Source organism: Pararge aegeria, chromosome 3 (genome assembly GCF_905163445.1).
Source record: "Pararge aegeria chromosome 3, ilParAegt1.1, whole genome shotgun sequence".
Taxonomy (NCBI): Eukaryota; Metazoa; Arthropoda; class Insecta; order Lepidoptera; family Nymphalidae; genus Pararge; species Pararge aegeria.
In genome coordinates, this window is record NC_053182.1 from 11,828,913 (window position 1) to 11,843,244 (window position 14,332).

Genomic DNA, 14,332 nt, shown 5'->3' on the forward strand with positions numbered 1-14,332 from the left:
GAAGTAAACACTGACAAGTTGACAACTGACAACGACAAGTTACGTTACTTGTCGTTGTCAGTTGTCAACTTGTCAACAACCCTCCTTATTTTCTTGTCTATGGTAATATGTTATACAACTCAACGTTTTCCATCCCTAGTCAAGAAAGAACCTGTCGCACTGAAGGCATGGCTGTGCGGTGATATATCTTTGCCTACGGGAAAGCACGAAGAAAAAAAAAGTAACCTGTCGGCATTCAGCTGTCAATTGACAGTTCCAGTTGTTAGTTGTGACACGCACATCGCACGCCTGTTAACTTGATAAAGTTAACCTTTCTCTGTTTGACTGTTTATTTTCATTCATGAACTTATTAATCCAATCCTCACAATTATTAATTACAAGCCACATATTATTCATTACGATTAATTTTGATATTTTTTCATTATGACTTTAAATTTTCGAGAATTTGATAAAGATTCTTCTGACGATAGTAGTGAAGATGACAGTGATCATGAGGTGTCTGAAATGGAGCAAGGAGTAATAGATTCATCTGTTGGTAATTCCCATTTTTGGCTATATCTATATTACGGCGGTCCAGTGTCCTTAATATCAGTGCTTTCGGGTCTGATATTGCATACTTAGAGCTATTTATTGCTGTTTGTATCCTCTTCATACATACTTTAGTAACTTTAGTAATATACTTATTTAAGTCATAAATTACTAAAATACCGTAATTGTGTATCAGTCGAATGTATAGGTGTAATTATAAACACCATATTGGTTTTGCAATATAGTCATACAGACTCCAACCATCCAGCTTCCTGTTATATTAGTAACTTGAGTTCCCCTTAAGAGAAAATAAGAGCTGCCATTGCATATAAGTTTCATGATAATGTCAAAAGTGGCTTGAGCTGACCCATCTTTATTTAAAATAATAAATCTGTAAGTGTTTCGGTCATAATTATGCAGTAACATCATTGCTTCTATTGAAAAAGTTTATGGTTCAAGGGTGATATAAGCTACTCTTTTATGGTTGTATATGTACTGTTCTTATAAGCTAGGGATTAAGAGCAATTCTGTTATAACCTTTTCACACATTTGTGGGGAAATTGTGGGTGATGCTGCAGCATTTCTTGTATAGGATAAAGATTTTATATTAATTAAAGATTAATTTATTATAGAAAGATGAAAATCACCATTCAAAATACAACATGTATTTTATTTAGATACTGAAGAGGATGATGAAAATGAAAATAACAAAGATGACCAAAACAGTTCAGATGACAGTGAAGATGAAGTTGTTAAAGCTATTAAAGCAGAGAAAAATAAGCCTCGAGACCATCCTCCAAGCATAAAAACTGAAGACTTTATTGTAGATATTTGTTTCCATCCAGCAAACAACATAATAGCTATAGCAAACATTGTAGGAGATGTACTGCTTTATGAATATAGTAATGATGAGACAAATTTGCTTAAAACAATGGAATTACATTTAAAAGCCTGCAGAGATGTAGAATTTGACAATAACGGTGTTACTATGTTTACTACAGCCAAGGTACGGATATAATTGCATTTATTTCATTATTATAGTTATATAGGAGGTTATAGGATACATACCTATGTAATGAGATTGAAGATTATATAATAAAAACTTGCTATTTACATATTAGAACATACAAAATTTATAGGAAAGGTTTTTTAATCATGCCAGCCAGCCAGTCAGCCAAAGCCTTTAAACAATGGATGTTGTGGGACAAAGGTGCTAGAATCAAGACCACACTGGGAAACATAGTCTTGGTAAACCACCCATTTTCACCCACCCACTCATTGGCAGATAAGAACAAACAAGTCAAATGAGGCTGAAAAAGATTGTGAAATATAAAACTCCTTTAAAAGACCTTTGTCTGGCAGTGGATGTCCATTGATGAATTAAAATACAGTTTTAAGAACTCCATTTATGAAAGAATGAAATAATCAGAATCTATCCAAAGTGGCAATTCTTGTACAAAATAATTGCTTTAATTTTTTTTGGCTGTTCCTTTAAAATTTTCTAATTATCATTTTCCCTAAAGAAAACTTTTAAGGAGGTTTATGAGTCACATTCAAATAGAAACATGCATTTCCAGGATAAAGCAGTGATGGCTACTGATGTAGAGAGTGGAAAATTAAAACAATGTTTTGAAAATGCACATGATGAGCCTGTATACAAATTGTTCCCCCTCGATTGTAATAAAATTGTTTCAGGTATGTACCTTTAACAGTGTCCATTAACTCAGCCTTTTAACCAACTACCTATACAATTAAGTGAAAAATTATACATTGAAGTTTTTTGAGCGATGTTTCATCACATATCTGTCAGATGCGCGTGGCTGAAGTCTAGTGGTTGAAGGTGGTTCATATCCCATCCATTAAACTATTATTGTGCCCTGATATTACTTTCGATAGAAGCGGCGTTAGCCGAGTGAAGCGACGATAGCCCCGTGGTTAGGACATCGCGTTTACTTTCGGAGGGCCGATTTCGAATTCCAGCACGCAACTCTGTTATGTACATTTTCTGCGAAATGGAGCAAGTAATGCTTCAATGGTGAAGGACAACATCGCGAGGAAACCTGCTTGCCTGAGAGTTCTCAATAATGTTCTCAAAGGCGTGTGTCAGTCATTCAAACCACACTGGCCCAGCCTGGTGGACTATGGAAAAGTCAAATATGTCTTTATTTTATATGACTACTTTCTACTTATCCTATATATAAATAAATGTGAATGTTTGTAAGGATGGATGTATGGATATGTTTGTTACTCTTTCACGCAGAAACTCCCAAATGGAATACATCAAGTTTTGAATAAAATTTATTATAGTTTCTTGCCAGACGCAATATTATAGAATTCTGAGCGTAATTTGTATTGTTATTTTAGTTGATACATACATACAAACATCCATCCATACATCCATTCTCACAAACTTTCGCATTTATAATAGAAGTACCGACTTGCTGTTATTTGTGAAGAGTTATGTCCTTTATCTCCGACAATATTTACCAGATCCTTATTAAAATAAGATAATTCATGAGACAACATCTAAAATAAGTCAATACATACAGTCAAATAAAAAAATAAATATTAAAATCAGTTCAAATTCAACGGAGCTATGAAGTTAAATTGATAAAAATCTTCATTCCATTTCCCAGAGGAAACTTATTGTTTATCGGAATATGAAGTATTCTATCTGTTGACCCGAAATATCAGCTACCACTATACCAAATTGACATTTGTTTGCATTAAGGACGTGGATATAATAAAAAATAATATTAGGAAAAGCCTTACGGGTGTCGGAAAGTAGATATGCGAGAGGTTAAGTTTACGTCTATAAATATTTGTGTGGCAAGTATAACATTGCGTAATGACTTAACTTCAGTTAACGAGCGTAAAATTGCAGGAAACAGCTAGTAGGTATTATATAACATAAATAATGTTTTATATAAGTATATTTTATTACTTGAAACAGGTGATGACAGTGGTACAGTTAAATTGTGGGATCTAAGAAGACAAGATCCAATATTTACAATAAAGATTGGTGAAGAATATATTTCTGACATGATCACAAATGACGCCCAAAAGTATCTTGTGTGTGCTGGAGGGGATGGAATGCTTACATCAATAGACCTAAAAGGAAGGTACGATGGTTACGTTTAAAATATCAAATAATATTGGTATTCATTAATTTTGCTCTGCATGCAATTTTAACGGTTTAGTTTGATTACGTTTCTTACTATGTTCAAAATTCTATCTTCATGTAGGCCTACGTAATACGCCATACCATTATTGTGAAGTGAGGTGATAACCACATTCGGTAATTCAAACTTATAAAGCTTGGCGGGTTCCAAACTTGCCCTGGTCTGCTAATGCAGTCGTGTCTCAGTAGGCGATCAATGACAAAGCCACGAATGAAAAAACTTAAACTATTTTGTGCAACAAATTGTCAAAAATTTGTTTGCAGCATTTTTCCGGTCATCAGTGCACGCTTTATATCTTAAACAATTAATTGTAGAAAAACAAACAAATATTCGTTCATTAGTAGATAAGTACATTGATCGATCACAATTATTATTGTTATAAAATAATTGTGGCCAAACACATTTGAGCCATCGACGACTCGCCGTTCATCAGTCATCTAAGCGTTTTGCGACGCCTAGTTTATATTATCAACTCTGGCTCTTCTACGGATCGCCTGATTTCTGATTTGATTCTGTCGAATTACTCCGAGCAGCCTTAGCAGTAGCCTTTCTCTGTACTGCAAATATTAAATTTTAAAACACTCTTTTTTTCATTTTAGCAAAATATTTTCTAGATCTGAACAATATGACGCAGAATTAACTTGTATGGGATTATTTCGTTCTGAGACAAAATTGCTAGTTGGATCTTCAGTTGGCAAATTTTACTTATTCAATTGGAAGGAGTTCGGACTACATAGTGATGAATATATTGGTCAGAAACATTCAATACAATGCATGATCCCTATTACACAAAACATTGTTGTGTCATCTGGCGAAGACGGCATATTAAGGGCAGCACATATGTTTCCTCAACGTCAACTAGGTGTTGTTGGTCAACATAGTTTGCCGGTCGAAGCTCTTGACATAAGCCATGACGGTCAATATATTGCTTCATGTTCACACGATAATGATGTAAAATTTTGGAATATTTCATACTTTGAATCAATTGACTCCCTTATTGATGTCAATCATAAACATAACAAAAAGAAAGATATGATAAACAACTTACCTTCAAGTAATATTAAAAATGCTTCAGATTTTTTTTCAGGATTAGTATAGTATCAGTTCATCAAAAAACCTAATAATTCATTCTGGTTAAAAAAAAATGTTTAACATTCTTGAGTCAACACGTACTATGTACTATTTAATTTGATCATCATGAGTACATACAAATAAAAATCAAATTAAATAGTAGTGGTAGATAAAGGATTAAGACAATAATGCATTGGTGGCCTTGTATACAAACAAGAATAGATTCTGAAAAAAGCTCTTTACATTTGGTAGGTACTAAAATGAAGTATAATAGAAAAGTTTTTTTTTAATATCAACAGATAACAGTTATACGCATTAAAACTATGATTCAAATACAATTCAATTAAATTAAAGTAAGAAATTTTCAAAAATACTACTAATATAATAATATACGAAAAATTATTTTTTTATTAAAACTAAAAGTGTTGTATGTGATTGGCCCATACTATTTGAGACAACAAGTCATTGTGCTCTTGCATGTAAGCCCATAACGGCAATCTAATAAAGGAATCTACATACCTACAATTTATGGTCTAAGACACTATTAATAAAGATGTAAAATTGCATAGCGTTCTTTTTATTTTGAATACCTATTAAAAAAAAAAAGTGTGTCTGTTTGTTTGTTTGTTACGTGTTTAATGATGTTACGAGTACTATTAGCAAATTTCTTGACATTCATTCATAAGCATCCTTTTTATTGCTTCACTCAATAAATTATAACGTAAATACCTACTGATATTGCAATTATATTTGCAATGTCCAAACTTGAGCGACTGCTGAACACGTGTAAACGGTTCATCTTTAACCTTTGCAAATAGGACCATGTCTCGCAGTATCGCTCTCAGCTCAAGTGGCTCCCGATACGGAACCGCAGGCAACAACTGACATCTTTACCTTGTTCGCGGTTCTGAATGATCCTATTACGCCTATGTGCTATGAATATGAGCAAATTTAAGTGCAGTCTGTGATCCCAGCCTGCGCTCCATTAATAGTTTGCTACTGTCTGTGCCTGCTTGCAAGACTGGTTTTATGTCAGACTATTACTTTAGACTCAGTTCGGCTGTGGAACGGGTTGCCTGGGTCGATAAAAAGAGACCGTCGTTTAAGAGACAGGTCAAGGTAAGTAGAACCTCTTAAAAAGATTTGAGTGATCTTTTCCGCAATGTAAGCACTCTTGTCACCATGTTTTCCTCTTTACACGTTTTTTTTAAATTTGAATACATATATAAATATGTATTTATATGTTTTACATGTATATATATTTTTTGTATTTTACGTCCAAAAGATCCACTCGTATTTTTCGCGCGTCAGTTATTTTTTTGGTTGTGCAATAAAGTGAACAATAATTAAATCAAAATGTCATGAACATTGACTGCGAATTAAATATAATTTTAATTATTTCTTCAAAACTCTTTATTACATAGGCATACGCTCCATTACAAGCGTAGTACTCCCAGCATTCCTTTCTTCCGCTTCTGGTTTTGCCCCATTCATCAGTCCGATTCTTAATCTGACTGATGAATGGGGCAAAACCAGAACTACAGACAAGAAGTAACCAGCCTGGGGTACTTCTTGCCCTGGTAAGAGCTTTCCTTCTGCTGTGAAATGACAAGGTCTTTGGGATACTCTTAGCACACGTGGGTCTCGTGGCACAATGCACCCCGACATCGAATAAGGCGCGAATTATAGCGGTATGTGAGAAGGAGTCAGGTCACTAGATACACGCTTTGCCATCTTACAGCTTAGGGACGATACTCGACCGAGCATCGCTTCGTGTGGCCGTATGTTTACGCTTGGGAATTAAGGTATGCGGTATGCGAGCCTCATTACTACCCCTGTGGCATTCGTGTGGAACAATTGCGTCACCATGGGCTTAGTTGTAATTGAAGTGCTGGCCGTTTGTATCGTCACGGTGCTATCAATGATATAGTTCGTCGCGCTATGGCCTCTGCTTCTCAGCACAATTGGAACCTCCCGGATTGTTCAGGGATGATGGTAAGAGACCAGAAGGTATGACTAAAGTACCGTGGTCGATGAGGCGTGCGCTGTCCAAAATTTGGCTTTGACCTCTGGTGACCCAAGAGCCAATTCAGCCCAACGGGTAAGTCCAACAATTCAAAGGTGCAATAGCGCCAGCATTTTTGGTACCATGCCCATAAATAGAGGGTTATATTTTTTGTAAATATTAATGTCAATTTGTATTTATTTTTATCTTTGTAACAATATTTTTCTTAGAGAGGTATACTGGAAATAAATGATTGCTTTATTAACTAAAAAAGAATTATCAGCACATAAGTTAAAATACAAATCGGTTTAACAAAATATCTGGAATAAATCAAATAACAGTTATCCAAAGTTTAATTATATTTACCCACTTTATAAAATTACTGTAACAAAACTCTATAGTATGGCCTCTACCCTCCATACTACCGATGAACGACACTATATAGTTCAAATCATTAATCTGTGTTATAGGTACCACAGATTAATTATACCTACGTAAACAATAATGGATAAGTGATTCAAAGAAACAATTCAAATGTGTTAAACTATTTTTTATCTTCCTAGTCTCTCGTTTTTTTAAAATAAAATTATTAAACATTAAGAATGATAACTAAATTCACAATTTTAGCGCTGAATTTAGTAACCATTTTAAGTTATAAAACTTACGGTTATGTCGTTTATTGTCCCTGTATGGGTAAGTATTATATTATAAACTTTAAAGCATAAAAATCTTTCTGTGAAAATAAGCCTGTGAATGAAATCAATTATCTATTTGTTTTATCACCAGATAAATATGTCACATTTTCAGGTAGATTTGGCAACCAAGCTGATAACTTTTTAGGAGCATTAGCATTTAGTAAAGCTATCAACAGAACACTTGTATTACCACCCTGGGTTGAATATAGATATGGAGAGGTGAAATCTATACAAGTTCCGTTTGACACCTATTTTAATATTGATCCTTTAAAAAAATACAATTATGTTATAACCATGAACGCTTTTATGGAAAACATTGCGCCAGTTATATGGCCACCACAAAATAGAATCTCATTTTGCTATACAGAGAGAATTGGTGAAATAGATAAAAGTTGCAATGCAAAGTCTGGTAATCCTTTTGGACCATTTTGGAATACTTTTGATATTGATTTTGTTAAATCTGAATTTTATGGACCCTTAAACTATGATGCTCATAATAGTAAAATGATGGAATCTTGGACACATAAATATCCAATTGATCAATGGCCTGTATTAGCATTTACTGGTATGTATACAAGAGTTTTGCATGCCTCATAAGAGAAATGTTGAGGTGGGTATTCTCATCTGCACTTACAAATATATCCTGCCTAAATTTTCTTCCCAGTTTGAGTGACACTGGGAAGAATGATGTAAGGATTCTTACAATATTTCATAAATCCCAATCTTTTTCCTGCATTTAGAAGTTATTGTAGTATACCAATTAGTCACACATATTGTGCACATAAACCTGGAAAACATACTTGTTTTAGTAGCAGTTACAGAAAAAAATACCTTTTTGCCTGACGTTGCCTGGCTCTGGGTAGAATTCAAATTGTATATATGCAAATATGTACAATTTGTAATACACAAAAATAGTTTGAAAATTATATTGCATAGTTCATAGTAAAAAGAGGAGTTCTACTAAAAGAGTTTTTAAAACTCTGAAGGATGTAGTATAGGGTTAATAAGTTTGTATTAAATATTGAACACAGAGAAAGTGGCATCAGCTTTTATAAAATAATATCTTAAAAATCAACATTTTAAATTTATACTGTGTTCAAAAGAAAAATTATATTAATGGTTACTAGGTGCACCAGCAAGCTTTCCAGTTCAACATGAAAATGTACATCTACAAAAGTATTTAACATGGAGCAGTGAAATTCTAAGCAAATCAAGGTTATTTATTAAGAAGAATATGAATAATGGTGGGTTTCTGGGAATACATTTAAGGAATGGCCAAGATTGGGTAAAAGCTTGTCAACACATACCAGATAGTCCAAAACTGTTTTCAGCACCACAATGTGTTGGATATAAAAATGAAAAGGGAAAATTAACTTCATCAATGTGCCTGCCACATAAAAGTGACATAATCAAGTAAGTAATGTAAAAAAAATTAAAGGGGTTTGAGACTGGCCTTTTTTTTGAAACAGAGGCAACAAAAAACCATTTGTTAGTTGTTAACCATTTGTTGTTAAAAGTTGTAGACTGTTGGTATGCTCCAAACTAAAATATTTCAACTGCTTTTTCGATTAGTTAAATCAAAGCCTTTTTCTATTTCACTAGGTTACAGTGTATAATTCCATTAACATTCTACATGGGTTGAGACCAACATGTCGTTTTTATGAAAAGGAGGTACTGGCTTTTTGAATGTATGAATCAATAATAAATTACAAATTGAATGAAAATTAATAGTACATTATGCATCACGAAAGGTTACATTGCATTTTAAAGTCAAGGCGGTCGCGGTACTAGACGAGAGCTGTAAGCGATCGCGATAAGGAAGCCCAAAGTGTTATGAGTAATGTACCCTACGCGATTCATACGACGATTATCTTAACACTTGCGAAGAAAAAACAGGCTAGACTTTTAAATACTAATAGTTTGTTTTTTTTTGCATGCCATGTTAAATCCGACATATAGCCAGAATCGTTCGCTAAATATATTATAAACATAATAAAGGAAATATTTTCGTATTTAAAAATAACTAATTATGAATATTGAATAATTATGTCGAATATCAATCTATATTCTATACTTATGCTAAAACTGTACTGGGTCGAATTCTGTACATTGAAGAAATTTAAAAAAAAATTTGGAGGGCATAATCAACACTACCAAAGTAAAACTGTAATTTTTTTCATTATGCCTGTCGGTATCATGGCCGTGCATCACGCTGAAAGAGAGAGAGAGAGATGGAAAAAGACATGTATTTTCTATCGTCGATCTCTCAAGTAGTTCCCATGGTAAGGTTAAAAATTGTTAACGAGCGAAGTTTTAGACCCAATTCTTATCCGTCCACGCAGTCGAAGTCGCGGTCAGAAGCTACTACAACTACTTAAAATCCCGATCTCTCATAGCATAAATAATTTCTGCACACCAATAATTTGTTACCAATGTAATTGTTATTTTATAACATTTTAGCTTTCCGCGCTCGAATTCCTTACCACGCTCTAAACGTGTTATCCCATAGTAAAAAGATATTTTCCGGGATAAAAAGTACTTTGTATGTTTGTTACTCAATTACATTGCAATTATTAAATAGATTTGGCTGCAATTTGTTACAGAGATAGATTGTTGTCTGGAATAGCACATACGCGTTTTATCCCGGAAAATAGGAGAGTTCCCGCGGGAATAAAAAAACCTTAAGCAATGCGAACGAAGTCGCGGATATCAGCTTATAATGTATTTATATATAATATTGTATTTCTACTTTTCAGACAAGTCAAAAGAGCTCTTAAAAAATTCAAAGATATTAAGTATGTTTTTGTTGCATCTGACTCCAACCATATGATTGAAGACTTACAAAGCTCCCTTAAGAATTCGGAAATAACTGTACTAAGACTTCAACCTAGTAATCCACATCTGGATTTAGCTGTTTTAGGCCAAGCAAATTATTTTATTGGTAACTGTGTATCATCATTCACAGCATTTGTTAAACGAGAAAGAGATACTAAAGGATTACCCTCTGAATTTTGGTCCTTTCCTGATAGAAAAAAATCTAAACATGAAGAACTTTAATAAGTGTATACTTGAGTAAGGGAAACGTTCAGAATGAAACTGAAATGTTGCCACAGAATATCGCTAAACAAAACACTAAATGATGAAGAAAGGATGAAGGTAACAGCAGTGTCAATCTTTAAAAAGAATTAAAGATAATTAATAAGAAGGCAAGAATGATTCTACTTGAGCCATATATATATATATATATATATGGCTCAAGTAGAATCATATATATATATAATTCACCAGGAATAGGTCCACGGTGTTGGAGCTTGAAGCTCCGAAAAGTTTGGTAGCAATGCGACTCCGATGTATCCATACTAGGTAATATTATATATAAATAAAGTGCGTCTGTTTGTTAGCTATGTTAGGTTCAACCGTTGACCGTCCAAACTTCGAGGCCTGTCTGTCAAGGACAAGTGGAAATGCCACCTTTAGACTGACTCAGGTACCTACTCACCGGGCATGGTTGTTTTGGGGAGCACTTGTGTCAAATTGGTCGTTAGGTGACACCAAAATGTCACCATTGCGAAGGAGACCGAAACACCGCGCAGCATACACTCGAAGACTGCCCTGCTTGGCACCAGGAGCGCCACCTACTTATCAGCCACGTTGGAAGAGATCTTTCTCCTGCAGCAGTGATAGCAGTAATGCTTGCGGAGGATAGAGCGTGGAAGGCGGTAGTCTCCTTCTTTGAAACTGTACTAGTCAAGAAAAGGAGGCCGCTGAGCGAGATCGAAAGCGAGCCAATCCTGCTCGGTTTTCCGAGCGCCGCGAGAGCGAAAGCTCCGGAGAGCTAGTGCTAACCACGCTGCTCAATAGTCCCAGACGAAGGGATATCAGGGTCGAGAACGGTCTGACGGGGACTAGCAGTCACGTCATCACCTCTACTTACGACACTGGGAAGACAGTCGCTTGCTAAATACTAAAGCTAAGCAAACTGTGTTGACAAGTGACGTACCACCTACATGAAGTCGGGAATCATCAATCTTCCCAGGACGAGCTACAAGTGGCTACCGAGGGGGTTTTAGTGGGTAGAAATCCCACATAACCCAAACGCACCCGCAGAGAATCGGGTATCTTTTAAGATTTCCCCCACGGCAACAAAAAAAAGGTTCAACCGTTGAACCAATTTTATGAAATTCAGCATACATTTAGATTTCATTCTGGAGATGTACATCTAATAATATTTATGTCGGAAAAGTTACCTACAGGATTTAACAATATAGCATTTGCTACCTATGCATGGCTTGACCACTGGACTTATTTTGATGTTATTTTGGATACTCATAGTTTGCATGCTAGAGACCGCCACACAATACATTTTATACCGGGAAAAAAAGGGTTCCTGCGGGATTTAAAAAACCCATAAATGTGGATGAAGTGACGGGTAAAAACGGTAAAAATATTTTCTGCAATCATTTGGTTTACATTTTTGTAATGATTTGTTTAGAGTGTAGTATAAAATATATAAATATCTATAGTCGCGTTTTATTTTATAAATTCAAGTTTGTTGCGCTGAAGTCCTAAGCCCACGTCCTAAACTCAGCCAGAGATTTTGAATTTTACAGGTGACGCTGATTTCGGAAAACGAATATATGTATTCCTAACTCTTAGCTTAATAATAGCTAATGCTCTTAGCATACTAGACTACTAATATCAAGAGCTAATACCATTCTAAGCGGATTTTTATTAGAAGCTAGTACTAGAACCCTTGTGACAATGCTCGTCGGGGGAGTAGTACCGCCATGCCTGCCACCAAACTACTTATTGGCGAAGTAAGTATTTCTTTGTTCCAGTTAGCAAGTGTTATTTGAAAGTAATTACAGGGCACATGAGGTTTATCACCTATGCAACCGCTTGATGAACACACTTTATAGGATGTGTTCCTTAGATGGCCTGCGAATTGTTGTACTGTTTAAAGATGACCGCTCAATTTTACGGCGATAAGTATCTTACCCATATTTTAAAACAAATTGACTCGTATCAAATACTTATCGGATTAGAATGCGACCCATTCAGTTAATTCGGGAACACATTGTGCTGTGTGATTAGATAATATAGTGCACCTCTTGCTAGCCAAATGCTAGCTAGAATAAATATTACATACATGGACCACCTAACTATTTTCCGATTTAGTTTTCTTCGCCATAGATTGCCTGGAAGAAATCGCTATGAAGCGATAAGGCCGCCAAATAGAATACCTGCGTTGCTTTGTTATACTTTTCTTTTTTATGGTGTGCAATAAAAGTATATTAATTAATTCATTTCATTCCAATTTCCAACAAGCCATACCCAAGGAACAGTGTGACCGGATTTTAACATTTCTAACAAGTCACAGTGCAACAGAATTGGGTGTGACTTGTTGGGAACTCACCAATGGGACTTGCACACAAGGGGTTCCAAGTTACAATATGAAAAACAGTATTTATAATTGAAAAAACATTTCTGATATTGGGCACTGAGAGACCTGTTAATATAATAATAGTTAAAGCAAAAGAATTTCAATTCTTAGCACGTAAACACAACGTTTGTGTTTTAAAACTACGTAACGCGTGTGCGGCTCGAACACGCTAGGCGTGTTAAAATAAATGTACCTACAAGGATGCGGCCGAACACGCTGGGCGTGTTTTTCCGGCGTTCTGCGAGTGCGGCAAACACAAACGCTGTGTTGTTTAAATATACTGTTAGAGCGGCCTTTACGCAACAAGTGTGTTATACGTTACCGCAAGTACCTGTGTTTTATTAAATACTAGTTAAACGTCAACGCAATCACGTTTTATTATATATTAGACAATATACCTACTTAAAATTCGTTGTTTTGTGAGTTATCTAATACATGAGTGTTTTTCTTAATAAGTCCCATGCCATCGAGAGAATCGACCATCACACGTATAACTAACAAGTTCATATAAAAAACATGTTTTCGACCAAATATTTGCAACAATAGTACCATATACCATCGATCACTAAATAATACCCACCTAGATAATTGCATTGTTTTAAAATATTTTGTAGTATATTTTTTAATATTTTTACGCCTGAGTTCGCCTGCACTATTTTCACTGGTATCGGTATCGTCGATAATTTATTTTATAAATATCGGTTTGCATTCCATTATACCGACAGAATTACAAAACGATGCATCCGCATCCTAATTTTTTCTTATCGTCTTGAATAAACTTTATCGGTGCGGCCAGCGGTACCAATAAACTACTCGGTAATGAGTTACTATTGTTTCGAATTTAAAAGTAAATTTAACAATGGTTCTGTATATTTACTGGAAGGATTATTATATTTAAAATGCATATTATTTTACAATTTGCTTTGTCGGCAATCCGCATTCGTATGTAAGTAGGTATTTAATACTGTTTTTTACTTATTTATTTATCATGATTCGTCAATGACATTCACAAGTTACACACAGGTTAACATTGCCGCGATTTTGAATATAGTAAAATAGTGTACCTACCAGATGTAATATTTAAAGCTCTTTACAAAATAATTATTTATGAAAAAAAGAAAATCTGTGTTGACTACATTTAAGTTTTATTCTATTTTATCCAACAAAAAAAAACAAATTGCTATTCAAATGCAACAAGTGTTGGGTTTTCATGTTATTCAATAAATAAATGAGAAAAAACGAGTGATGTAATAACACACCTGTTGCGTAAAGGCCGCATAGCTGTCGCGATAAGTTTAAACACGCCAGGCGTGTGGGGCCGCATGCTCGTAGCGCCTGTTTCGAATACGCTTCACCAGTGCTGAAAACACGCCTAGCGTGTAATCCTGCCGCACTCGTGTACCGTATT

The 14,332-nt window shown here is 34.9% G+C and overlaps 2 protein-coding genes across 2 annotated transcripts; both read left to right on the forward strand.

The window, feature by feature from the left end:
• Positions 1–267: 267 nt before the first annotated feature.
• Positions 268–5,347, forward strand: LOC120637303 (WD repeat-containing protein 55 homolog). Its single transcript, XM_039909082.1, has 5 exons — positions 268–535; positions 1,206–1,534; positions 2,106–2,223; positions 3,482–3,650; positions 4,310–5,347. Exons 1-5 carry the CDS (start codon positions 424–426, stop codon positions 4,806–4,808), a joined length of 1,227 nt encoding a protein of 408 aa, XP_039765016.1. The 5' UTR covers positions 268–423; the 3' UTR covers positions 4,809–5,347.
• A 1,944-nt stretch (positions 5,348–7,291) lies between these two features.
• Positions 7,292–10,730, forward strand: LOC120637311 (GDP-fucose protein O-fucosyltransferase 1). Its single transcript, XM_039909091.1, has 4 exons — positions 7,292–7,479; positions 7,594–8,046; positions 8,609–8,894; positions 10,238–10,730. Exons 1-4 carry the CDS (start codon positions 7,389–7,391, stop codon positions 10,536–10,538), a joined length of 1,131 nt encoding a protein of 376 aa, XP_039765025.1. The 5' UTR covers positions 7,292–7,388; the 3' UTR covers positions 10,539–10,730.
• Positions 10,731–14,332: the final 3,602 nt, after the last annotated feature.